Source organism: Triturus cristatus, chromosome 3_2 (genome assembly GCF_964204655.1).
Source record: "Triturus cristatus chromosome 3_2, aTriCri1.1, whole genome shotgun sequence".
Lineage (NCBI taxonomy): Eukaryota > Metazoa > Chordata > Amphibia > Caudata > Salamandridae > Triturus > Triturus cristatus.
The window spans coordinates 820,348,452-820,375,379 of record NC_140584.1 but is presented as its reverse complement, the minus strand read 5'-3'; the positions used below and the strand labels follow the sequence as shown (position 1 = coordinate 820,375,379).

Genomic DNA, 26,928 nt, shown 5'->3' with positions numbered 1-26,928 from the left:
TGTTGCTTTAGGGGATTCAAGCGCTATAAAAGACTGTGAGCCACGGATTGAAGTGGCAGTCTCCTGAGAACCTACCACTGATGTACTTCTAGGACAACTGTACCTAGCTGCAGCTAATAAATTGAAGTTCCTATGCCAACAGAGTGTTCCGTGTCTCTGTACATTTAGAAGGCGAACTCAGAAGATTTCAGGTGTACCCTGCGCTGCCAGGCCTAATTCAGCCTGGTTCTTCACTAGCCTCCTTAAAGTAGTCCTTGGTTGTGAGCTGGTGGGGGCAGGGAGGAGGTTTTTTGGACCCAAATGGGAGGGCAATTATTGGTATCCCAGATTGTTTAAATGCCATATTGTGTGTTTTATAATGTCCACACAAAGTGTTCGAGATTACTGCATTATTCGCCTTCTGTGCCAGCAGACAATATACCAATTCCTCTGGATCAGCTTCACTGTCAAAGTATTCCAGGCATGCACACATGAAACCATGCACACCTTGGTTATTAGCTTATACCGCTCGGCAACCAACAACAAACCAAAACCTCGACAGTCACCGATCAAGCACAAAGGGACTCGCCCTATATTATGATCTTCGGGGTGGCTGCCCTTACATCTGAGCCCAGCTTGCGAGCACATTTTTGATTCTTTAAAAAATTAGAACGATTTCCAAAAGTTGTCTTGGAAATCAGCGACTGTTGCATACAATTCTTAAGTGCCTGATTATTGCCAAAAGCGGAGGGGTGCAATGCCACATACAGAAATGAAACACAAATGTGCAGATTTACATTTAACTTATTTTTTTGTTTGCTTCTCCAAAGGGAAACTGTTGTTGACTAATAGACACAAACGTACAAATTAGTTGGTGTTGACCAACGTTTTCTAGTTGAATATACCATAAATATCCATATTTCTTCATCTTGACACTTGTCATCTCGATATATAATACATATGGGACAAAGATACCTGTCTAATCTACATCTACTGTAGAACCATAGAAAGTTTCTCTACATTTAATATAGAATGCACAACATGGACCCAAGTGTTCTGTATTCTCTCATGGCGGCAATTATTGTATATTCTTAAGGGACCTTTGAGAGCTATAATATAGCCAATTCACGTACATAGGAGAGACCGATCTTTAATTACTTCACCTGAACATTAGAGATGTAATGTATGTCTAATGTGCATATAGTGTCTGATTCATAATATCAAAATGTAATGTACATACCCAGAAGGGCATTCTATCAGTTAAAGGGCAAATGTGAAGACCGCTGTAATCTTCATTGCATTTGTATGTTAATGGAACTGTTCATCTACAGTATCTAACGAAGACAACCAAAAAGGGTTTCTGTTGGACACTCACTAAGTGCCAGTGCACTCTATATCAAATGTAGATCCTTGTAATGGGCATCAGTGTAACGTACTTACACAGAGAAGAGCAATACACCAATATCCAGTTTATGTCCATAGAAGAAACGTATGTATTTTAAAATGTTTAGTCCATGGAATAAGTGTGTGTAGTCATTATCTAATATACCTGTACATTAATGATGCCTCTAATCTGTCTAATGTACATAGGAAATGGGGTTTGCGTTATCTTTAATATCAGTGTTTGTTAAAGACACGCAGAAATGACAGTCTAATCTACAATATCAAAGTAATGTACCTAGAAGAGACCTGTGTAAGTACATGCACAGAAGCAACATGTGATCTAGAATATCAATATTTAATGGGTATACTTGGAATTGAACTGCTAAATATGTATCCTTTTTTCTTGAATAGCAGTGGACTTCTGGAATCTGTGACTGATGTGCATAGAGAAAAGTGCCTGGTTATTCCTAAATAGCAGTATTTTTTAAACAGACGCGGGGCAGGCCTATCTAATGTGTAAGATCAAATGAACATACTCGGAGGAGGCCTTGTAATCTGGAATATCAATACCAGCAGAAAGGGACCTCTCATCTACAATTTAAATATATTAGGTACATACACAGAAAGGATCTGTGTAATATAGAAAGACTATGTAACGAGCACATGCAGAAGGAATCGGTGTACTCTGGAAAATGCAATGTACGTACATGAAAGAAAGCCGTGTAACTATCTGCTGTAGCTGTATTGCAGTGGACATGTGAGGCTTTTGGAGGACCGTGGGGCGGCTGGTTGGTCTAGAGTAGGTGAGGGGAACCGTTTGCTTCTCCTTACTAAGTTAGAGAGCAGTCTGGGAGCAGCAGTTTCCTACAGCCCTGCTCTACCGTCTGGGTCTGGTGTCTCTGGGCCTAGAATTTTCCGGTCAAGAGACATCGTATAATGTAGAATTACCTATGTGAGAAGTTGGCCTGGTATATGCGGTCCACTAATTACAGTGGACACCTTGTACCAGTCCAAACAACCCCTTATTGATGATAGGTTAAAGACAACTTTTATTGAAAGCTATCCTAGTGGTAGCTATGGAGAGCAGCCTTCAGGCTAAGTCTTGGAGGAATGTAAAGCAGCTTGTTTTACCAGTCTATAATCTCTTGAACAACCAAATGAAATGAGAACCACACCAGGTATATATTTAAAATATATGTATTTAGTATAAAACACATCCCTCTAGTCTCTTTATGAGGCTAGAGTTCGAAGTACATAAGTTACAAGTCAAAATATCCACGGTAATAGCACAATACACGTTTGAGCCCTAGGGGCGTACCAAACCATATACCAAAATAGTGGAATAAGAACCACAACTGAGCTAGACACAAGGCCTAGAGCCTGTAGAAGTGCTTGGACCACAAGGAACCACCCAAGGTAGTGACACAGGGGACCCACGGGGGACACGCGCAGTGTGAGAACACAGCCGCGATACACCGTTTACTTCTTTGGGGAAAGTCGCGATTGGATTTTTAAAGAAAAAGGACACTTTGGAGAGGACTTCCAGTTAACCCCTTTAAACTTAAAAGTTTCTAGGGCCAACACCCACGTGAGTACTATAGTACTTGAGTGACCTCACCCAGGGAAGCCGGGTGCATACGTGTCGGGAGTTGTCGTCGTTTTCGATGGCGATCTTCTGGAAAGTGCTGCTGCCGTGAAGGAAGAAAGTGTCTGTTGCGATCCAAGCCTGTATCGGGGACGAAGAAGACCTGAAAGCAGAGGGGACAGAGTCTGGGTCACTAGCCAGTGACCAGGGGCAGGATATTCGAATGCCCACAGATGTCGGGTACTTCAGGTGAGTTGATGGGTGTCTTGACTCTTCAGCCACGAGGTCCAGGAGGTGTTGACGACAACCAGGAGCTGGATTTGGGCTGTCCCACGAAGTCTGTCGAGTGCTGAGATGTTGGCGACTGGATTGGACCCAACAAGCCTTGGCAACTGCAAGTCACGCAGAAACAGAGAAAGGACTTCAGTGCAGACCAGCGAGGTCTGAGGGACTCACCCAGCGAAGGTAAGTCAGGGCACGTCTGGAGCAACCAGGAAAGCTCATGCAGAGAAAGTGTTGCCTTCATGGAGACCCACTAGCCAACGGACTAGAGATGTAAAGGACCCTCGAGTGGTCGCACTTGGAGCTGGCCCACGGAACACTTGTGGAGTGTAGGCCAGTGATCTTCGGTGCAGTCGGTGCTCGGGACTGGGGCTACTTGGAGCCCAAAGCACAACTTCAAGAGATGTCAGGAAGATGATGCAGTCGCAAATGTGCTCGGTGTCCACGGGTCACGGTTCCACGTTACCCACGATAGCCACGTGCCTCAGCTTTGCTGTGGTCTCAGGGCAGCCTCGGGGAAGTCTGAAAATCTACCTCTGGTGATGCCAAGTCTTCAGCGTCCGGCAAGAGCTTCAGCAAAGCAGACCAGACCGATGCTTTGTTGGTGCCTGCCAAGCAGGGGAGTCACTCCTTGACCCCAAGGGAGAGTCTTCAGTCCTCTAATCTTCAAGTAGAGCGTCGAAGGTCCAGGATTCACTTTCAGAGTTTCGTCCAGGGATAATCTAAAGTCCTAAGGACTGGGGTTCCTACTTAATACCCAAGAAGAGGGTTGGACTTACTCTGGGGACCCACCTATGGGAGGATTTGGAAAGAGGGATGGCTACACCCATTTCCTTTGTCCAGTTTCACACCAGAGCAGGGGCTGGTAGCCCCTGGCTCCGGTTTGAACTGGACTATACACAGGGACACCAAATGTGCCCCCAGTGCAGGACTTCAAAGCACCCGAGAGTGCTCCCGCCCAGCCCCAATACACACTATCCTGTCTGGGGAGGTGGTTACACCTCCCTGTGACAGGAAACCTATTGTCCAGGCCTCCCCTGCCGGATTTTCGGTCAGCAGCAGGAGGCCAGACCCGTGTCTTTGGCAGTAGCATCCATTTTGTGATGCCAGGGCTCTGAAAAGTTAATACCGGGTATACCGGTGGGTACATGTCTCTCCCTCTAGAAAGGTGGAATTCTACCCCCGCCGCCAGAACTGGCAGGGGGAGGGGGGTAGGATTCCAAAGGGTTTGACACCAAACACAACATGTTTCCGTGCAGCCATTCCAAAGTTAGCATTTACCGCGAGGGTATAATGCACTTAAGAATATATGGTCAGGCTGCACCACAAACAGCATCAGAGGATTGACTCCGAACACTGCAGAGGGGCTCTGCTCATGCAGGGGCACCCTCTCACATGAAAACCAAGCACTCTGCCTTCAGGATTGATAAGGCCTGCCATAGGAGTGACTTATAGGTTTATATGTGTGTGTATATGTAGTGATACAGGTAATCTATATCACAGTAAGGTGCGCATGCACCACCTTACCCAGGCTGCAGTAGCAGACTTGTGGTGCCATTTTGGAGGGCTTCCCAGGGGTGGCATAATTATTGCTTCAGCCCCTGGTAGGCATCTGGGGTACCTATGCCCTGGGTACATAGTATACCATATACTAGGGGCTTATAAGGGCACTCCAGAATCCAATCTGAGATGTACCTAATGTACATGGAATCCATTTTTAAGAGAAAGCAGCTAGACTGGGGCCCTGAATAGCAAGATCCCAGTCCAACTAAATCTAAGATCAGCAAAACACCAGGATAAAAGTGGGGGCAACCATATAGTCAGATTTCACCTCCCTATAACCTAGATGTGTATGCAGCCATGATAACTGTCTGAGCCACTTGGGTCATAATGCTTATAGGATATAGGAGCTGAAGATAACGTGTAATATTTATCAAACGTGTATAGGGGAAAGGGCCTTTATCGTTCTTTAAACTAATTTGTTGTTGAGAGAGTGAAAGAAAAGAGAGAACAAATATTTGGTGATCTAATAAAAGGTATCGCAACCTGCACGACAGTGCACCCATGAACTGATACGAGGGGGAGAATCTTTAGTTTGTAAAATGTAGGGTTCATTTCTTTTCATTGGGGGTCCATGCGAGTGCTTGAAATAGAACTAGTAGTCCTTAGGAACAGTTACGTTAAAATTGTTAAAGAGAGCATCAACTATTTTAAATAGTTTACTCTGGTTTTTAGAAAAGTTTTAACAACAAAGATCAAATGAAATTGCATATGTGATCACACGATTGGGTGAAGATTAATACATTTTACATAAGCCATGCATGTTGTCACAGGAGGTATGTCATATAGGAGCTGACAGTGGCATCAAGTGCATTATTTGTAGTGTGGACTAAATGCATATTTATGCTCCACTGAAGGTAAAGATGTAGAGACACATAAACTCCCAGTGGTGTTAGAACAATACGTTTGTGTGGTACATAATTTTCCTGGTATAATCATAGGCTGGATATGAAACAAGCATTAAAAATGCAATAGGTCTCGCCTTTCATTAAGTTAAAGCCATTTGCTATGCTATACAATACCATTAGTGAAGCAAATGACTTTAACTTAATCAAAGGCGAGACTTATTGCATTTTCAATGCTTGTTTTTGTTTGCCTCTACCGTTTGCCTTTGTGGACACATACTCCGTAATCAGTGAATTTAGCAGCTGAATTTTGCCATGACACGTTTTATATAGATCTGTTGTCCATAGTGCAAAAAGTTATAGGCAAGTGAAGAAAACTGATTTCTCATTTTAGGTCCAATGGCAAATTTTAAGCTAACCTACAGCACGAACGGCTGAACGGATTTACACCTAAATTAGCATCAAAGTAGAATTTTACCCAGAAAGTGTGCTTTTTGAGTGTAGTGTGAATCTGTACTGCAGTTTCTGGGATATTAGCATTTAAAAAAGGTGCTGTTCAGGCTTAAAAGTGTTAACATCTTTGTATAGCTCTACTGTTTAACCTGGCGAGTCAGTTTGGTCAATCACATGTAAATGGCTGGATTAGGGCTGACATTTTTTACAGCCACCTTAAAACTTGCTAGTCGGACAGATGTGCAAAAAAGGTTTACACAGACATGGGCACCCAACTTCAAAGGTGGCTGACTCCAAAACAGTGGTGCGGGGCTCTTAATGGTATGCGTGGTTTTTACCACGCGTTGTAACATCGCATGCGTTGTAACGCATGAAATGTAATGGCTACGCGTGGTAAAAACCGCGGTGTAATGGCTTTCCCCCACCGCGCAGTGCCAGTCCAGCCCATAATCCATGGATCAGCTTCCCCACATGCGGCAACAGCGTGATTATGTGCCTGTGGCCCCTTTCAGGAAGATTGCGGCTTCCCGAGTGCGCTCTCATGTGCTGAGAACTCGTTTCCTGATATATATATATATATATTACATGAAAAAAACAAAAGGTTACAGATAAGTTATAGTTAGGAAAACTTTATTTTTACTGTCCATGAGAACCATAAGTAAACTACACAACCATTAGAAATTTTAAAGTTATAGTTTTTTCATTTACAATTTACATACCACCTTCGCATTCATATAAGTTGCCCACTTAAGTACACAGTGTTACTTATAGTAATTTCAAGGTGGTGTTTTAAGTTAGAATGTAAGTTATAACACGCAAAACTTTGTACACAGTGTTCTCACCTCACTTACCGAACTATAACTCACACCTTGTTAATGCACTGGTTATACCCTTGCTTATGACATTACTTATACTATCTGAAATCATAGACTTCATAACAACACTTATGGCATCTCAATTGAGATGATTTTTCAGAACACAGTGCACGATAGAGTCACAAGTTATAGTTAATGTCGTATGGTGAGAGAGTTGATAACACTGTGTATAAAGTTGAATTTCTAGTTTTGTTTTTTTAACGTAACCAAATATTTTATTACATATGTAAAGCCAACCTCCTATGGCCAGACCAGGAGAGGCTGCTCTATGGAGGGCTAAAGAGCGGCGACCCCCCACAATGCCTGGTCACTTGCACCTCATTTATTAAAATATTACAGCTTTTACATGTAACATGATTATTTCACTGATCTTTTGTTTACATGTAAAGGCTACAATGTCACCTTCACCAGAAGAGGGCTCCCTGGGATGTATTGCGCATGTGTCAGGTGTGGGCTGTTCCTCAACCTGTCCTTTCACAGATGCAATACATTTCTGACATGCTGCACTAGCGTCAGGCAGTGTAGCATGTCAGATGATGGTGAATTGGGGGCTTGTCAGTCATGCACCCTTATACCCCATCAGAAGCCGCAAAATAGGAAAACAGGCAGCCTTCCATCCTATCTGAGCTTCTGATTGGGCATAAGGGTGTTAACCTCGCTCTGGCGCATTCTTTACTTGATGTGAAAATTCGACGTGCAGGCAAAACTGTATGCTGAAGACTACTTCAGGTAAGTTTCCACGTTGTGTGTATGATTGAGAGCATGCTTATGTGTATGTGCCTGTTTACAAGCTTGTGCCAGTGTGCGTGTACATGAGAGTATGTTTGTTTGCAGAGCACACGTTCGCCGGTGATGAGAATGGCTTCATATGAGGTTGTGTCAAAATAAATCTTGTAACGCCTCGGGCTTTGTCGTAAAATGTTTTCACCCTACCTCAGCTTACCTACAGAGAGCACGAGGCGGGCACATTTCGGTGATTAGCAAAACACACTAGATGTAAGGGGGTTGTATTTCACGATACCGAGTTTGAAAAGTAGCTGGAATGTACCGTTTTTTAGCTCATTGTAGGAAAGTGGCTTCTGTTATGCTTCTTCAGTGTGTCATTTTAAAAGAGATTTACTATGAAATAATATATAAAAATAAGGATGATTGGGAGAGAGAGAAGCCAGAATCAAAAGAAGAAACAGTAGTGGAAGTGATAGGAGAGTAAGAAGGGGACAAGAAAAACGATAGAAGGAGAGTAGGGCCAACTGATGGAAAAGGAGGTGATTGAAAGAAGGTCCTGGTGTGTATGTTATGCGAAGGGAAAGGAGACCGGTATCTGAAACAGATACCTGCAATATTCATGCAGCTACCTGGGTTGATAAAAATGGGACAGCAAGCAGTGATTCATTAAACTCACTCCCAATATTGTATAGATTTCTCTATTCATTCAATGACTTGGGCTCCCTTGCTATTCTCGCCTTGCAGTTCCAGTCAAGAGTTTACGCCACACTGCTTTCACATTTCAGCAGCCGCCACTGGTCCAGACCCTGCTTTAAACCCCTACTCTGCACACTGCATTCAGCTGTGTGGCCAACTCACCAGAAGTTTGACAACATGGCGTAGAGTTGGCCTTCGGGCCCCAGGGCTGAAACATATATATTAAGGGGAGGGGGCATGTGACCCCCTCCCCAAGCCTTAATAGGCCTGTTGACCCCTTTGGCTGGGGCCGAATTCTAAGGGGAGGGGGCATGCAGCTCTCTCCCCAAGCCTCATCAGGCCCGAGGAACCCCATCCACCAAGATCAAATTGCAGAAAAAAGGGGAGGTGGGCTATGTGGTCCCCCTCCCCGAGCCTATTATTGCCCCGGGGACCCTTTCCCCCATGGCCTACCTTAAATATAGGTGGGTGCCCTGGTGACCACCTGGGGCACGCACCAAGTAAAATGTTGGGGGCCACGGTAGGAGGTCCGAGGACCCTGCAGCCCCAGCCAGCTACCTGCATAGTGCAGGAGAAGCGATTGCGCCTGCCCAGAGGGAGCAACTGTTTCTTGCATGCTATCTCTGGGCGGGAGCAATTTGTGTTCTGTTACCCTGCCAGAACACACGTCTGCTCCCAGCTGGCAGAAGCATGTTTGAAGCATCCGCCACTGGGAGTAGACTTCGATGTTTTCTATGGTTTGGCTGGAGATTTAACAATGCTCCCGCCACATAGGAGCAAACATTTGTTTCCCAGCCCGTGCTAGTGAGGGCAGGGAAACTACTGTGTCCCCGGGCGTGGACTCTGTGACAAAGTCACTGAGCTGGTCCTGGGAGATGGGGTCCCTGGGGCCTTTAAAGGCTCAGGGAGAGTTGCTGTATGGCCCCCTCCCTTTTAATTAGAATCACAGCCCCAAGGGATGGGGTCCCCGGGGCCTTTTTATGGCTCGGGGAGGAGGACCGCTTGCCCCCCTTCTCTGTTACTTACATTTCAGCCCCCGTGCAAAGAGTTCCCAGGGGCCTAATTAGTCTCAGGGAAGGAGCTGCGCGCCCCCTCTCTTCATTAATTACTTAACACAGCCAGTGGGGTCACCTGGACCTTTTTAGGCTCAAGGAGGAGGCATATGGGGCCACATGTATCATTATGTATCATTATTTCAAATGGCAATTACCTAATTGCGATTCACAGAAAATTGCAATTAGGTATTTGAATGAATGAAACTCCATGAGTTTCATTTAGCATTTCCTAATGGGTCGCTGATCGACCGACCTCATTAATATTAATGAGGCAGGTCGCAGTTTGCGACCCAATAGGAATCACTATAATCACAGGGATGGTGGCCTGCTGGGGTCAGCCGACCACCATGTCTGTGATTGCCTTTAAATAAATAATTTTTTATTAAATGCAGCCTAATTTCTTGAAAGGAAAACGGGTTGTGTTTAAAAAAGAAAAATGAAAAGTTTTCGTTTCATTTTTCGAGATCAGGCAGGTGTCTGTGGTCTGCGAACCTGGATGTTTACAACAAGCAAACTACATGATAAATGTTGCCCGATGTCCTCAGAGAACGGGGTCTCTGGGGCCAAATTAGGCTAAGGGGGGTGGGGGGGCATGCTCCTTCTCCTTTATTAAAAAAGAGGCCCTGGTTAATGGAGTTATGAGGCCATTTTAAGCTCACGGAGGTGGGCCGCGCAGTCCACCTTCCCTATTTAAAGCATTTTGGCCCTTGGGGATGGGGCACAGGCATCTTAGAGGCTTTGGGAGAGGGGCCACACACCCCTTTCCCTTAACTACTATCCACGCACCCTCCTGTTCCTCGCCCGCACCAGAGGTATATTTTAGAAAGACGTGGGAGCACGTATCCTCTCTCTGGGATTCCAACACCACTAGGGATCAGCGTATCCCTAACCTGCGCTTTATGTGGTTTCTTTTTACATTTTTGTAGGACTTTGGACTAAGATCTGAGTCCTAAGATGGCTGCCACCACTTCCTGGTTGATGTGGTGGAAGCCAATCAGATCTCAGCAGGAGATCTGTCGGATCTGTGGAGGTTTTGTGTTCCTAAATAAACACTCTTTCTGGACCAAGATCTGCATATATCATGCTTGTGGTGTCCCTAGAAGAGGCAGGGGTGCCGACCAGAATTGTTTTTTTATATTGTGTGGTGCTGCAGAAAGTTCTGCAGCCCTCAAACAGCCTTAAAAAAATGTCTCCTGGCTCATTAAATCCATGTTCCCCGGAGAACTTACCATATTTTTTTAAAGAGCTCAATGCTCCTCAGCTTGAGTGCAAGAACATCTTGTGGTTGCAGGGGTCGCGCGTTATAGTTACTTTAGGACATGAGTTATAGTTACTTGAGATAATTATAAAAGGTGAATTTCAATGGTTTTGTTTGGTTAAAACTATGTTTTAACTGAAATTTTCACCAAACTGTAACTTCCCTTTAACCGTTGCTTTTTTCAGTTAATTTCTAGGAGTTTTTTCAATGTAAACTTAGATATAATTACAATTCCTAACTATAACATCACTTTAAGCTTTTTTTATATATATATATATATATATATTCCAATCGAACTTGCTCCGCAATTGAAGATACCCACACAACGCTATGTTTCAACCTTCTTTATTCGGGAGGCAGCAGCGGACTCAGGGAGGACCTCACGGCGCAATGTTACACCACTTGCCTACGCGTTTCGAGAGTCAATCTCTTCCTCATGGCATGGTGTTGGTCGGGAGAGTGGAAGCATGGCCATTGATTTTGCACAGGTGATAAGCAGGTCTTAATCCCGCCCCAGTGGGCGTGTTTGTTGCAAAGCACCCTGGTAGATGTGGTCCAGAGTAATAATGAAGGTCCATAGTGGGTGCCATTACCATCAACCCCTTAGTGATTCTTGCCCATCGGGTCGCCGGCTGTCCCCTTCCGAGTTCGTTGCTATAGTGATGCCCCTGCGAACAGGTACGTTGTTCCGTGTCTCGTGCCTCAGTTGTGGCACACGGATCTGCGGCGAGCAGCGGGGTTATCTTCGTGACCCTAGCTGGCCACACATATTCCAATCGAACTTGCTCCGCAATTGAAGATACCCACACAACGCTATGTTTCAACCTTCTTTATTCGGGAGGCAGCAGCGGACTCAGGGAGGACCTCACGGCGCAATGTTACACCACTTGCCTACGCGTTTCGAGAGTCAATCTCTTCCTCATGGCATGGTGTTGGTCGGGAGAGTGGAAGCATGGCCATTGATTTTGCAGGGGCATCACTACAGCAACGAACTCGGAAGGGGACAGCCGGCGACCCGATGGGCAAGAATCACTAAGGGGTTGATGGTAATGGCACCCACTATGGACCTTCATTATTACTCTGGACCACATCTACCAGGGTGCTTTGCAACAAACACGCCCACTGGGGCGGGATGAAGACCTGCTTATCACCTGTGCAAAATCAATGGCCATGCTTCCACTCTCCCGACCAACACCATGCCATGAGGAAGAGATTGACTCTCGAAACGCGTAGGCAAGTGGTGTAACATTGCGCTGTGAGGTCCTCCCTGAGTCCGCTGCTGCCTCCCGAATAAAGAAGGTTGAAACATAGCGTTGTGTGGGTATCTTCAATTGCGGAGCAAGTTCGATTGGAATATGTGTGGCCAGCTAGGGTCACGAAGATAACCCCGCTGCTCGCCGCAGATCCGTGTGCCACAACTGAGGCACGAGACACGGAACAACGTACCTGTTCGCAGGGGCATCACTACAGCAACGAACTCGGAAGGGGACAGCCGGCGACCCGATGGGCAAGAATCACTAAGGGGTTGATGGTAATGGCACCCACTATGGACCTTCATTATTACTCTGGACCACATCTACCAGGGTGCTTTGCAACAAACACGCCCACTGGGGCGGGATGAAGACCTGCTTATCACCTGTGCAAAATCAATGGCCATGCTTCCACTCTCCCGACCAACACCATGCCATGAGGAAGAGATTGACTCTCGAAACGCGTAGGCAAGTGGTGTAACATTGCGCTGTGAGGTCCTCCCTGAGTCCGCTGCTGCCTCCCGAATAAAGAAGGTTGAAACATAGCGTTGTGTGGGTATCTTCAATTGCGGAGCAAGTTCGATTGGAATATGTGTGGCCAGCTAGGGTCACGAAGATAACCCCGCTGCTCGCCGCAGATCCGTGTGCCACAACTGAGGCACGAGACACGGAACAACGTACCTGTTCGCAGGGGCATCACTACAGCAACGAACTCGGAAGGGGACAGCCGGCGACCCGATGGGCAAGAATCACTAAGGGGTTGATGGTAATGGCACCCACTATGGACCTTCATTATTACTCTGGACCACATCTACCAGGGTGCTTTGCAACAAACACGCCCACTGGGGCGGGATGAAGACCTGCTTATCACCTGTGCAAAATCAATGGCCATGCTTCCACTCTCCCGACCAACACCATGCCATGAGGAAGAGATTGACTCTCGAAACGCGTAGGCAAGTGGTGTAACATTGCGCTGTGAGGTCCTCCCTGAGTCCGCTGCTGCCTCCCGAATAAAGAAGGTTGAAACATAGCGTTGTGTGGGTATCTTCAATTGCGGAGCAAGTTCGATTGGAATATGTGTGGCCAGCTAGGGTCACGAAGATAACCCCGCTGCTCGCCGCAGATCCGTGTGCCACAACTGAGGCACGAGACACGGAACAACGTACCTGTTCGCAGGGGCATCACTACAGCAACGAACTCGGAAGGGGACAGCCGGCGACCCGATGGGCAAGAATCACTAAGGGGTTGATGGTAATGGCACCCACTATGGACCTTCATTATTACTCTGGACCACATCTACCAGGGTGCTTTGCAACAAACACGCCCACTGGGGCGGGATGAAGACCTGCTTATCACCTGTGCAAAATCAATGGCCATGCTTCCACTCTCCCGACCAACACCATGCCATGAGGAAGAGATTGACTCTCGAAACGCGTAGGCAAGTGGTGTAACATTGCGCTGTGAGGTCCTCCCTGAGTCCGCTGCTGCCTCCCGAATAAAGAAGGTTGAAACATAGCGTTGTGTGGGTATCTTCAATTGCGGAGCAAGTTCGATTGGAATATGTGTGGCCAGCTAGGGTCACGAAGATAACCCCGCTGCTCGCCGCAGATCCGTGTGCCACAACTGAGGCACGAGACACGGAACAACGTACCTGTTCGCAGGGGCATCACTACAGCAACGAACTCGGAAGGGGACAGCCGGCGACCCGATGGGCAAGAATCACTAAGGGGTTGATGGTAATGGCACCCACTATGGACCTTCATTATTACTCTGGACCACATCTACCAGGGTGCTTTGCAACAAACACGCCCACTGGGGCGGGATGAAGACCTGCTTATCACCTGTGCAAAATCAATGGCCATGCTTCCACTCTCCCGACCAACACCATGCCATGAGGAAGAGATTGACTCTCGAAACGCGTAGGCAAGTGGTGTAACATTGCGCTGTGAGGTCCTCCCTGAGTCCGCTGCTGCCTCCCGAATAAAGAAGGTTGAAACATAGCGTTGTGTGGGTATCTTCAATTGCGGAGCAAGTTCGATTGGAATATGTGTGGCCAGCTAGGGTCACGAAGATAACCCCGCTGCTCGCCGCAGATCCGTGTGCCACAACTGAGGCACGAGACACGGAACAACGTACCTGTTCGCAGGGGCATCACTACAGCAACGAACTCGGAAGGGGACAGCCGGCGACCCGATGGGCAAGAATCACTAAGGGGTTGATGGTAATGGCACCCACTATGGACCTTCATTATTACTCTGGACCACATCTACCAGGGTGCTTTGCAACAAACACGCCCACTGGGGCGGGATGAAGACCTGCTTATCACCTGTGCAAAATCAATGGCCATGCTTCCACTCTCCCGACCAACACCATGCCATGAGGAAGAGATTGACTCTCGAAACGCGTAGGCAAGTGGTGTAACATTGCGCTGTGAGGTCCTCCCTGAGTCCGCTGCTGCCTCCCGAATAAAGAAGGTTGAAACATAGCGTTGTGTGGGTATCTTCAATTGCGGAGCAAGTTCGATTGGAATATGTGTGGCCAGCTAGGGTCACGAAGATAACCCCGCTGCTCGCCGCAGATCCGTGTGCCACAACTGAGGCACGAGACACGGAACAACGTACCTGTTCGCAGGGGCATCACTACAGCAACGAACTCGGAAGGGGACAGCCGGCGACCCGATGGGCAAGAATCACTAAGGGGTTGATGGTAATGGCACCCACTATGGACCTTCATTATTACTCTGGACCACATCTACCAGGGTGCTTTGCAACAAACACGCCCACTGGGGCGGGATGAAGACCTGCTTATCACCTGTGCAAAATCAATGGCCATGCTTCCACTCTCCCGACCAACACCATGCCATGAGGAAGAGATTGACTCTCGAAACGCGTAGGCAAGTGGTGTAACATTGCGCTGTGAGGTCCTCCCTGAGTCCGCTGCTGCCTCCCGAATAAAGAAGGTTGAAACATAGCGTTGTGTGGGTATCTTCAATTGCGGAGCAAGTTCGATTGGAATATGTGTGGCCAGCTAGGGTCACGAAGATAACCCCGCTGCTCGCCGCAGATCCGTGTGCCACAACTGAGGCACGAGACACGGAACAACGTACCTGTTCGCAGGGGCATCACTACAGCAACGAACTCGGAAGGGGACAGCCGGCGACCCGATGGGCAAGAATCACTAAGGGGTTGATGGTAATGGCACCCACTATGGACCTTCATTATTACTCTGGACCACATCTACCAGGGTGCTTTGCAACAAACACGCCCACTGGGGCGGGATGAAGACCTGCTTATCACCTGTGCAAAATCAATGGCCATGCTTCCACTCTCCCGACCAACACCATGCCATGAGGAAGAGATTGACTCTCGAAACGCGTAGGCAAGTGGTGTAACATTGCGCTGTGAGGTCCTCCCTGAGTCCGCTGCTGCCTCCCGAATAAAGAAGGTTGAAACATAGCGTTGTGTGGGTATCTTCAATTGCGGAGCAAGTTCGATTGGAATATGTGTGGCCAGCTAGGGTCACGAAGATAACCCCGCTGCTCGCCGCAGATCCGTGTGCCACAACTGAGGCACGAGACACGGAACAACGTACCTGTTCGCAGGGGCATCACTACAGCAACGAACTCGGAAGGGGACAGCCGGCGACCCGATGGGCAAGAATCACTAAGGGGTTGATGGTAATGGCACCCACTATGGACCTTCATTATTACTCTGGACCACATCTACCAGGGTGCTTTGCAACAAACACGCCCACTGGGGCGGGATGAAGACCTGCTTATCACCTGTGCAAAATCAATGGCCATGCTTCCACTCTCCCGACCAACACCATGCCATGAGGAAGAGATTGACTCTCGAAACGCGTAGGCAAGTGGTGTAACATTGCGCTGTGAGGTCCTCCCTGAGTCCGCTGCTGCCTCCCGAATAAAGAAGGTTGAAACATAGCGTTGTGTGGGTATCTTCAATTGCGGAGCAAGTTCGATTGGAATATGTGTGGCCAGCGAGGGTCACGAAGATAACCCCGCTGCTCGACGCAGATCCGTGTGCCACAACTGAGGCACGAGACACGGAACAACGTACCTGTTCGCAGGGGCATCACTACAGCAACGAACTCGGAAGGGGACAGCCGGCGACCCGATGGGCAAGAATCACTAAGGGGTTGATGGTAATGGCACCCACTATGGACCTTCATTATTACTCTGGACCACATCTACCAGGGTGCTTTGCAACAAACACGCCCACTGGGGCGGGATGAAGACCTGCTTATCACCTGTGCAAAATCAATGGCCATGCTTCCACTCTCCCGACCAACACCATGCCATGAGGAAGAGATTGACTCTCGAAACGCGTAGGCAAGTGGTGTAACATTGCGCTGTGAGGTCCTCCCTGAGTCCGCTGCTGCCTCCCGAATAAAGAAGGTTGAAACATAGCGTTGTGTGGGTATCTTCAATTGCGGAGCAAGTTCGATTGGAATATGTGTGGCCAGCTAGGGTCACGAAGATAACCCCGCTGCTCGCCGCAGATCCGTGTGCCACAACTGAGGCACGAGACACGGAACAACGTACCTGTTCGCAGGGGCATCACTACAGCAACGAACTCGGAAGGGGACAGCCGGCGACCCGATGGGCAAGAATCACTAAGGGGTTGATGGTAATGGCACCCACTATGGACCTTCATTATTACTCTGGACCACATCTACCAGGGTGCTTTGCAACAAACACGCCCACTGGGGCGGGATGAAGACCTGCTTATCACCTGTGCAAAATCAATGGCCATGCTTCCACTCTCCCGACCAACACCATGCCATGAGGAAGAGATTGACTCTCGAAACGCGTAGGCAAGTGGTGTAACATTGCGCTGTGAGGTCCTCCCTGAGTCCGCTGCTGCCTCCCGAATAAAGAAGGTTGAAACATAGCGTTGTGTGGGTATCTTCAATTGCGGAGCAAGTTCGATTGGAATATATATATATATATATATATCATGTTATGTGATCAAGGCTCCCGCAGGAGCTGAAACGCGTCATGCCGATCTGCACAAAATAAATTAATGTAAGCACTTACTTTGTGGTCCGTTGCCGTTTTTGGAAATATCCAATGAGAGGATATATATATATATATATTCACTTAAAAAACCATAGGTTTCACACATGTTATAGTTAGCTGGACATTTCACTCGTAAAAAACCAATGAAATTCCCCCGTTATAGTTAGTGCAGGCAACTATAACTCACGCGACCGCAATCCTCTGCTGATGACGTCAGATATTACATCACTGTATTTAGACACTTATTTACCCATGTCTTCTTCCATTAATCTTTAGCTATACATATATTACAAATATTTATTTTTCAGAAAGACACATATGTCATCAGTGATGTAATATCTGACGTCATCAGCAGAGGATTGCGGTCGCGTGAGTTATAGTTGCCTGCACTAACTATAACGGGGGAATTTCATTGGTTTTTTACGAGTGAAATGTCCAGCTAACTATAACATGTGTGAAACCTATGGTTTTTTAAGTGAATTTGCAAGGTTTTTTAAATACTAATTCGTAACTATAACGTGTGTGAAACCTATGGTTTTTTCAGTGAATTTGTAAGTTTTTTTAAATGCTAAGTTATGTATTTATTAATTTCTTTTTTTTTCAGGTTTTTCACCGTGCGCTTCGCGCAACGTGCGCGCGCTGTGTGCGCTGTGCGTGCCGTGCGTGCACGGTGCGCGCACCCCGCGATTTTTTTAAATAAAAAAAATTGTTTTTTTCTCCCTTGGGGGTCCTTCTGTGACCCCCTGACCAAGGCTAGAGGGTCAGGAACTGTCCACCCTGCCCCTTTTTCACGTTCTCCACCTTTGTTTTTCACCCCCTCAGACTGCGAGAGACAAAATGGCGGCCGACACTTCCTGGTTTCGAACGATTCGAATGTTTACCGACATCTAACAACCAATCAGAATTGCGCTCGCGCACGGCAGGGTGCGCGCACAGTGCGCGCATATAGATATGGATATGGTTTTAAATGCTATTTTCTCAGGAAATACTGAACAGATTTACACGAGACCTTCAAAAGGCACTTCCTTGACCTTATGGCTTCCTCTTTGCCAAATTTCACGTAATTCTGTTCAGCCGTTCGGGCTGTACCTTCGACTAAAGGTCCTATGGAAAAATGCATGGGGAAAATGCGTTTTGGGACCCCCCTTTTTCTCGGCCCCTGCTTGACGAATCACCTCGAGACTTTCAGGGTAGGAGCTGAACGGAGCGCCCCATTTGTTTTGAAAATTTCGCGAGGATTCGTCAACCGGCGCCAAAGTTTTTCAAAATAGAATTTTGAGATTTCCTATGGAAACTAGGTTGTAACTATAACTATCTACTGGCGACCGCCAGTAGATAATATGTATATATGTATATATACATATATATATATTTTCCAGACATGTTACTGCCAGCAAGTCGCCGCTCTCAGCAACATGGGTGCCGCAGCTCGTGGAGACGGCTCTGCGCAAATACTTGAGAACACCAATGTCACAGGACACGAAGGGCTGCGCACTCGGGCTTGATGCGATAATAACACTTTTATTCCAGCTTGCTCCAAGGATTAGAAAGCTAACACACGCGTTCCGGCCGCCTGGCTTTCGTCAGTGTTAGTTACCACAAAACATTTTCACCTTTAAATAAGATATCATTTGATTTGCTAATTCAGAAAATATTGAAAACAAACAAAAGACATACAAAAACTCTCTAGTATATACTACCATAGCGGCCATCTTTGCCTGGCTGCTGTTAGTATCCTTTTCTGTGTGAACAATAAAGCTTTTGAATTCATTGTGCATATGTGGGACGCAACTTCTCAGCATTCAAACAAATTATCTATTGCTTTATCCCATATGGATCCTAAACTGGAAGGTTTTGTTGACAGATACTACGATTGGAAGACTATTGCCAAATTGACCAGATGTCACATATCACAAAAGCACATCACTGAAGGATATGCTGGTACATAGTCATTTTACCGAGACAGCAACCACAGCACGAACACCTATAGTGGGATTCTTTCCATGTGCTACCTGCAAAGCTTGTAAAAACAGTACGAAAGTTAAAGAATTTAGTGTCCCTGGTAAAAAAGCAAAATGCCCGATTGATAAATTCCTAAACTGTAATACCAGTTACGTGGTGTATTGTTTGGTTTGCCAGTGTGGTCTCCAGTTTGCTGGAAGCTCCATTCATCCGGCAAAAAAGCGGATATTGGAGCACACACGGGCAATCACAATGATAGTACATATCAAGTAGCAAGACACTTTGTTGAGGTCCATAATTCACGCAGTGATAAATTACGATACTTTTTTCGCATCAAGCCCGAGTGCGCAGCCCTTCGTGTCCTGTGACATTGGTGTTTTCATATATATATATAACAAATATATATAATTTTTTTATAACGTTAGATAAAGTGAGAAGTCAGGGGATAATTACCCTCATAAGATTTACTACTTTCACCTGCGCAACTCTATTAGGCAGAAGCTCTCTGGCTTCTACTGGATTTCTACAGTCATCAGAGGTGGGCTGTGTTATGATACCTAAGCATCCGAGGTGCCTGGTATCTATCAAGTATGCAAACCTCTTGGTGACAGATTCCCTTTGCCGAGAGATTCTCATCAGGCCTGGCAGGGCGTACTTGGGATTGCCATGACAGATGCTCAGTGGGCGGGCTGCATCTCTTAAGGTGTATATCCCCTGTGAAACTTAAGATGATGGATGCTTCTGTTTCAGATGCCTGTCCTAGGTGTAGGATGAGTACAGCAGGATTTTTACAATTGGCATGGCAATGCCTCTGAAAATTGGAAACAAATGCATGGAGGATTATCCGACATGACTGGTCCTAAGGGCTGGTTTTTGTGCCTGTTTGATGTGCAGCCGGCTCTGCGATGATGATTTTCATGCTATGCTGCAAATGTCACAAAGGGGGGAATAGCAATGGTTGGTTGTATGAGAGGGTTCTGCACCCATATTTTTGTACTGCCAGATTCAAATTAGGCCCTTAGATGTGACTTATGCCTGAACATGAAAGACACACATTCATAGGAAAGAAAAACTTTGAAACTTGAGCCCTTATAGAATTTATGGAAAACGCTTTACAAACCAGTAGGCACTAAAAGAGATAACCCACTGATCTATCTCGGCAGTTAACTACAAGAAGAAGGATTCTGCTGAAAATAGTCATTTCAATGGCTCCTGTACCTCTGGAATGTTATTTCATTCTGGAACAGGCTTCACCAAGAAGTAGCTGGTGGACTCCTGGTAGCTCTCCACCTGCCTGTAAGTAGCTCTCCTGTGTGAAGCCCAGCCTAATAAATCATAATATTACCTTGGTACCAGGGCCATTGCAGCCATGGGTGTTTCATATTGACCATAAACAAGCATTACAAAATGACAACGTCTTTTTACCTTACTCCTGGCGACACTGCATGATACACTCAGGTGATCGTCGTTGACAATCTTGCATGGGGTGGCCACTAATGTAATCTTGTGTGATGTGGTTGCTATTACAACATTAATAATATTAGTTGCTTGTGATGATTTTCATTGAACATAATAGGATACCGAGACTCCTGTTCTAGCACATTTCCATGGCCCTAGATTACCAGGCGGCATTCATTATTCACTCACTTTGCTGCATCAGGGCTTTGTCTTTCTCCTTTTCCTGGCCCTCTCTCCACCTTTCCTCTCGTTTCCGCCACCTTTCTTCCATTTCTTCTAGTAGACTGGCCTGTGGCGACAGACAGAACTCCTTTTATTACTTAATAACTCAATGCAGCCCAGACCCTAATGTAACATATTACAACCGACCCCCTAATGTAACCTACAGCAGCCCACCCCCTGATGTAACGTTCTACAGCCCACTCCCAGATGTAACCTACAGCAGCCCACCCCCTGATGTAACCTACTGCAGCCCACCTCTGATGTAACCTACTGCAGCCCACCCCCTGATGTCACCTACTGCAGCCCACTTCCTAAAGAATATACAGTTTCAGATGCCGTGTAGCTGCACTACGCTTCCCGCACATGTGGTGCAGTGTCAGTGACCTGCTAGTGACAGTGGGCTTGTATTATTAAGGTCGAAATCCTCAGGATTTCATTTAGATTTTGAAAATTTACTTTTTAGCTCACACCAGGGGGCCGGGGGAGGGGGGGTGGAGGGTTTGTAAAGTAGTGCCAAGGCCATCCATAGAGATGGGTCTGCAGTGCACACCGGGAGTCCCCGCAGTCTCCAGCCTGATAGTGGAAGGCACTTTCTCCTGCTTGGAAGTGGAACTTCTAAATTGTTGATGTGGGCTGCACAAAGATTTTGTACGGGTTGATGAATCAAGCTTGTGCTCCCGTTTTGCAGACAAGCACAAAAATAAACAGAATTGTCACTTAAGCTACTATATCAAAAGATCTATAGACCTAGATGCTGTTTATTTGCGGGAATCAAAATTGGGGATGAGCAAATCATTCTGTAGATCTGAAATTCTCTTGGAAATCAGTCTTTAGGTGACTTGTGTTTTATCTCTACTTCAATCCTGGTACATCATTACATTTGGAATTGGAGGCATCTGTGCCCCAAACGGTTTAGGGCAACAAAGTAAGCAGTTGGCAGTGCACTAACTGAGGCTAACTGCATTCCAAACCACAGGTCAGAGTATAGTAAATGGCATCTGAACTCTCACTGTCGCTCAGCGCACGCACCTATTACCTGTAAATCCCTGCAAACAGCTCTGCATGTTTGTTACCTGTACCACCTCTTGGGCTGGCTCTCTTCAGGGAGATGAGAAAACATTTTTTAGTTTTCCATTTGAAAAATACTACTGGGAATCATGAATAATCATATGCAATGATCATTTCCAACTCTGTGCCTACTCTGTGAACGTTTTTACATAATGTATAGAATTACAGATGGGGAAAATGTGAATTAAGGGGATGGTTTTCGCCGAGGGGTTCCAAGAAACATCAACTAGACAACAAGAACAAAGCTGGAGTTCTCTTTGATGTCCCTCAGAACCCTTCGCAGAACAACATCCCCGTTGATCACATTTTACCCATCTAAATTGTATGTTGTATTTGGACCCCACAAATGATCCGTTCCTGCTTCAAACATAACCAGGGGGAGAGGATAAATGGTGTATAATTACAGAACATGTAACAAAAATTGGCCTTTCACCCACCCCCCACCACCCTCAACATACACCCTCCCCCTGCCCAAATTAAACAAGCATTTACAATACAATAGGTCTTGCATTTGCAAGAGCTTAAGCTATTGGTATAGTAAATGACAATGTCTTTTATTTATCTGTTTTCATAATTAACGCATATATATAAGGCATTGTCATTTACAATGCCAATAGCTCAAACTCTTGTAAATGCGAAACCTATTCACTTCAAAGAAGCGGCCGCCATTGTGCCGGACAGCCTGGAATGTGAAAGCGCGGATAGCGCGCTGAATGTTGCAGGAAAGCATGTTGTGCCTGTTATAGGAGAAACTCATTAAAGAAAATATTTCTTGCAGACTAAATAAGACATACCACGTAACAACAGAAGTAAAAGGGCCAATCCTCATGGGAGGTTACAAATTAAGACAAGGCTGTACTAAGGAGAAACTAACAAGCCGATTAACGAATCAGAAGCCAGCATTTACAAAGGACAACGACACAAGTCAATGAAAAATATGGGCGGAGAGTGGGCGGAACTTCAAGTCCATACTCCAAAACAGCATGCCTCGCAGAGCAGTGCATGTGCTGCCCAGGCTCGACCTAAAAATAAATGCCTGGCTTCCTGCTACCCACACCCACGGCTGAAAAAACCCTCACTGCCTATCTTCAAACATATAACAAACCAGGCCTCCTGCCATCCACCCACATTACGCTCTGCATATAGCCTCCCACTCTCCCTAACAAAATAATAAAATGTACACACAAAAAAAAACCTGACCTCATGCCATCCACCACCATCTACAGAACCCCCCTCCCCGCTCCCCTTCTGTCCTAAAAAATAACAAGCATTGGCATAGCCAAAAGGTCTCGCTTTTGGAACCTTATAAGTATTTAGTTATGGACCACAATATCCTTGGTGCAACAACATCAACCGTTGCATGGCTAAACACTTCTGAGGTCCCAAAGGCGAGACCTATTGGCGATGCCAATGCTTGTTTTATGTTTGTGCTTGGATTAAGACTTGGACTCACCGCTTGAGTTTGAGCGCAAAGTTAACTGTTCACAGGAACTACCTCAGGAGTAGGACTTGAGTTTCCACCTACTAAGTGGATTGGAAGCGTGATTTACACAAAAGTTGCAACTTCTTCTTGTGTTTGGCAACATACAGCTTTGCCTCCCTGTCTCGCATTGCCTTCAAATGCACTATCACGCAGTCTTGGCTAAAGCCCTGACAGCTGAGGGACACCTCGAGTAGATCCGTTACTGACATTTGGTTTCTGCATTCACGGCATGTAGTTTTAGGTGTGTACTTCATTCCCTAGCGCACTGGAATTCGATGAGAGGACATCAGAGAACTGTCAAAATTGGGAGGGGAGCTCCAGATGCACTTTAGCAGGTGGGAAAAAAATTATTGGTGTCAGAGGAAAGGCGTCATGCTTATACGCTGCTCTTCTATTTTGGGATGGTACAGAGCTAATTTGGAGCCACATGGCACCACCTCGAGGTGTGCAGGAGCACTGTTGAAGAAAGGTTTCCGTATACAGTCTACCATCTGGAGAGTATTCTAAGGTCTCAAATCTGCAATCAGAAACTGCATTATACCTACAAACTCAGTTGATGGTTTGATGAAGCACAAGGCCTGAATTAAGCTTACCCTGCAGAGAAACATAATGGCTGCTAAAATTAGATGAATAAATGACCTGCTGTAAAGGAGACTTCGTGCATTTGTTCAAAGACCAGGGCCATTAGTGTGAATAAAATATTGACCTCCCAGTTAAACAAGCGCAAAGAGAAAGTGAAAGGTAAGAGAGAAAAAGATAAGAGGCGAGAGAAAGGAACAGGCAAAAGAAAAAGACAGATGCGCGAGAGGAGTGAAAATGAAGCTGACGAGGAGGGAGTGTGAGAAGGGAGAGGTTAGGGGAGGGGAGGGTATTCACGCGCTGTAAGGCTTAATGAGCCATTACAAAAAGCCAGATGGCCTGTGCACGTTCACTCTCACATGCACGCAGGCTTTAGGCCAGCAAAAGCCTCCCTGGTAGCACTTAACCCATATACTAAAGGTCTCGCCTGACCTAAAAAACAAATCATGACCTCTCTCACCCTCTATGTAAAACCGTTCCCAGCCCAAAACCATGCTCCATTCTCTCACAGAGAGCAGAGTGCTGGCACCGTGCTGACCGCGGCTCTGCAAGAGCTTCCTGTCAGTGTGGTTTCATTTTCCCTTTCAGCAGGGGTCTGCAGAGACCTGCGCTGACAGTAGAGAAGGTGGTTGACACAGGCACAGCGCTGCCCGTGTTCTGCCATTTCCTATTGGTCTGTGGAGACGCATGAGAGGAGAGAGAAAGATGTGAGATCGCCAACTGCAGTGCCTCAGGTCTCGGGAGACCCAGGTGAGGCGGTGGAACAAAGGGGAAGCAAGTCTTCCCTTGAGTGGCGTCAAGAAACTGGTTAACCAACTTGGCTAACCACTGTCGTGACATCACTGCAGTGAATAACCAGATTCCGATCCTGTTAATCATGCTAAAGGTTTTCAATGGAAACCATATACAACAACCGTAAAAATGCCTACCCAGTTGTACTTATTTGCAATTAGTCAACACTGACCGAAATGATATTGAAAAACACAACTGAACCACCTTGACCATTTTGAAAGCCTTTATTAAAATAGCAACAAAAAAAGTAAAGTAAAAAATTAACTATGCAAGAAGGAGTCTGCACTGTTGCCACGGACACAACTTCACAGTCCATGGTAGCAATCTATTGTTATTGGACCACTTTTATTCTGCTCTATGATTTTTATTCTATTTTCTTGACAAAAATTCAGAAGTCTTTTTTAAGCATATCTCTTTTTAAGACTTTTAGATTTCATGAGGTTTTTTCACTGGAAATGAGGCATCTTCAACACTTAGGGGCCGATTTCGATGTCGGATGGACCAGAGTCTGTCCGACGTCGATCTGGAACTGGGACCGATGGACCTCCTGACGGCGGTCCCAAACCAGCAATTAGGATGTGACCAAACACTGTTAGGTTGTACTCCTGTTCTTTACAATGGGAGCATGCATTCTTACTAGAATAATTGCTCTCATTGTAAAGAGCTGAAGTTCGGTTCATCCCTGCACTCCGTGGCAGGCACCTCAAGGGGCCTACCACAGGGTGCAGGGATCAACAGGGGGGCACCACAGGTGCCCCCTCGGCCACCATCTGGAGGCCTTGAACCCATGGGGACCCTCCTGGGGGCCCCCAAAGTCGGATTCCGACAGCCTTATTGTGTCAGAAAGGCCACCACAGAAAGGCTGTGGGAATCCACTATCGTAATCTCTCAGGTGGAAAGAGCCACCCTTGGGATTACTGGCCACTTTCCGAATAGCAGGCGGGCTCTCCGAGCCTGTCAGAAGCCATTCGGAAAGACCGTTCGGATACCTTTCCGACCGACCACATCATAATGGGTCGGCCAGAAAGGAATCCGAATGGGACATTTTGATGTGGTCGGAATGGCTCCAACCAACGGTTGGAGCCGTTTTCAACGGTATCAAAATCGCCACCTTACTCTCCAACGTCATTTCACCTTCATTGGATTCCTATTAAAGCTTTGGTACATTTTAATAAAATGTGTTTCTTGTGGTAGGAAGAAGAATAGTAAAGGGCAATGCACTTTTATATATTGATTGAGTTCTGATTTACAATCCTGAGGAGTGCACATTTGTCAGAAAAATGTTCCACAGAACTTTGAGAGTAACAGAAAGAGCCTGACTTGGGGCCAAGCTAACAGCCTACAACAGGAGCGTTTGGTCTTGCCCTGCCTCCGGCATCTGGATCGCTGCCCAAGAGGTAGACTTATGATGAAATTCCTCGTAATCTATCCATGACTTGCTCTGAAACCCTGAAGAACCATGTAGAAAAATGCAAGATTGACATCATCACCCTCTTGCAACATTAAGGGCCCGATTTGGATGTCGGGAGGAGAGCCTCCAACAAGTAGCAGGAGAGCCTCTACCCAACATCCTGAACGTTCCCTCCGACTGCCGTATTTTGATTGCGGCAGTCGGAGGGAAAACCGCAAGGGGATTCTGCTCCTCTTCCGAAAGGCTCTTTGAGCCTGTTGGAACAGGAGCAGAATAGTAATCCCTTCAATGACAGCGGAGCCAGACTTGGCTTCGCCGTCGGGAATACGGTGTCGGTTTCCGACAGCCAATCCATGTCAGCCTGTTGGAAACTGACTTTGGGGGGAACCAGTAGGGCCCTGATCCACCTGGCCCTCTGCATATGGGCCTGGGGGGCACCAATGGTGCCCCCTCAACATCCTTGCACTGTGTGACAGGCACCATGAGGTGCCTGCCACACGGTGCAGGGATGTTTACCAACTTCCATTTTTCAATGGGCGCTTGTGCAGCAGGCGTTTTTAGCCCCCAGCACAAGCTCCCATTGGAAAATGGATGTTTCAGACCACACTATGTGCCGTTCATCCAAATTAGGGCGTTGGAACTGCCGACCTATGGTCGGGCGGTTCCATCCCCGTAACGGTGTCGGGTGGATGCAAGTCTGCCAGACATCGTAATGAGGGCCGGAGTGTCTTAACTTTGAGAGTCATGTCTATGAGGCCATCTACGACAATTCTCTGGTCTCAGAAAGACCTATGATCTATAGACAACTAAGTATGGTCCGAGGATGGTGACAGACACACCAGCCTCTTCAGAAAATGGAAGCTCACACTGGCCGTATGCTAGAAGATTCTGCATTGGTTCATTTTGAGCGAAGGATTCTACCTAAGCATTCACCACCGACATTAGAAGGTCATCCCAGAGCAAAGAAA

The 26,928-nt window shown here is 46.5% G+C and overlaps 1 protein-coding gene across 1 annotated transcript in view; it reads right to left on the bottom strand.

Annotated features, from left to right (window-relative positions):
* Positions 1-26,928, bottom strand: part of FLACC1 (flagellum associated containing coiled-coil domains 1) — a 209,710-nt gene that overhangs the window by 62,629 nt on the left and 120,153 nt on the right. Inside the window, exon 10 of the mRNA XM_085648994.1 lies at positions 20,595-20,694. Within this exon, the coding sequence (XP_085505120.1) occupies positions 20,595-20,694 (100 nt within the window). The remainder of the gene's footprint in view (positions 1-20,594; positions 20,695-26,928) is intronic.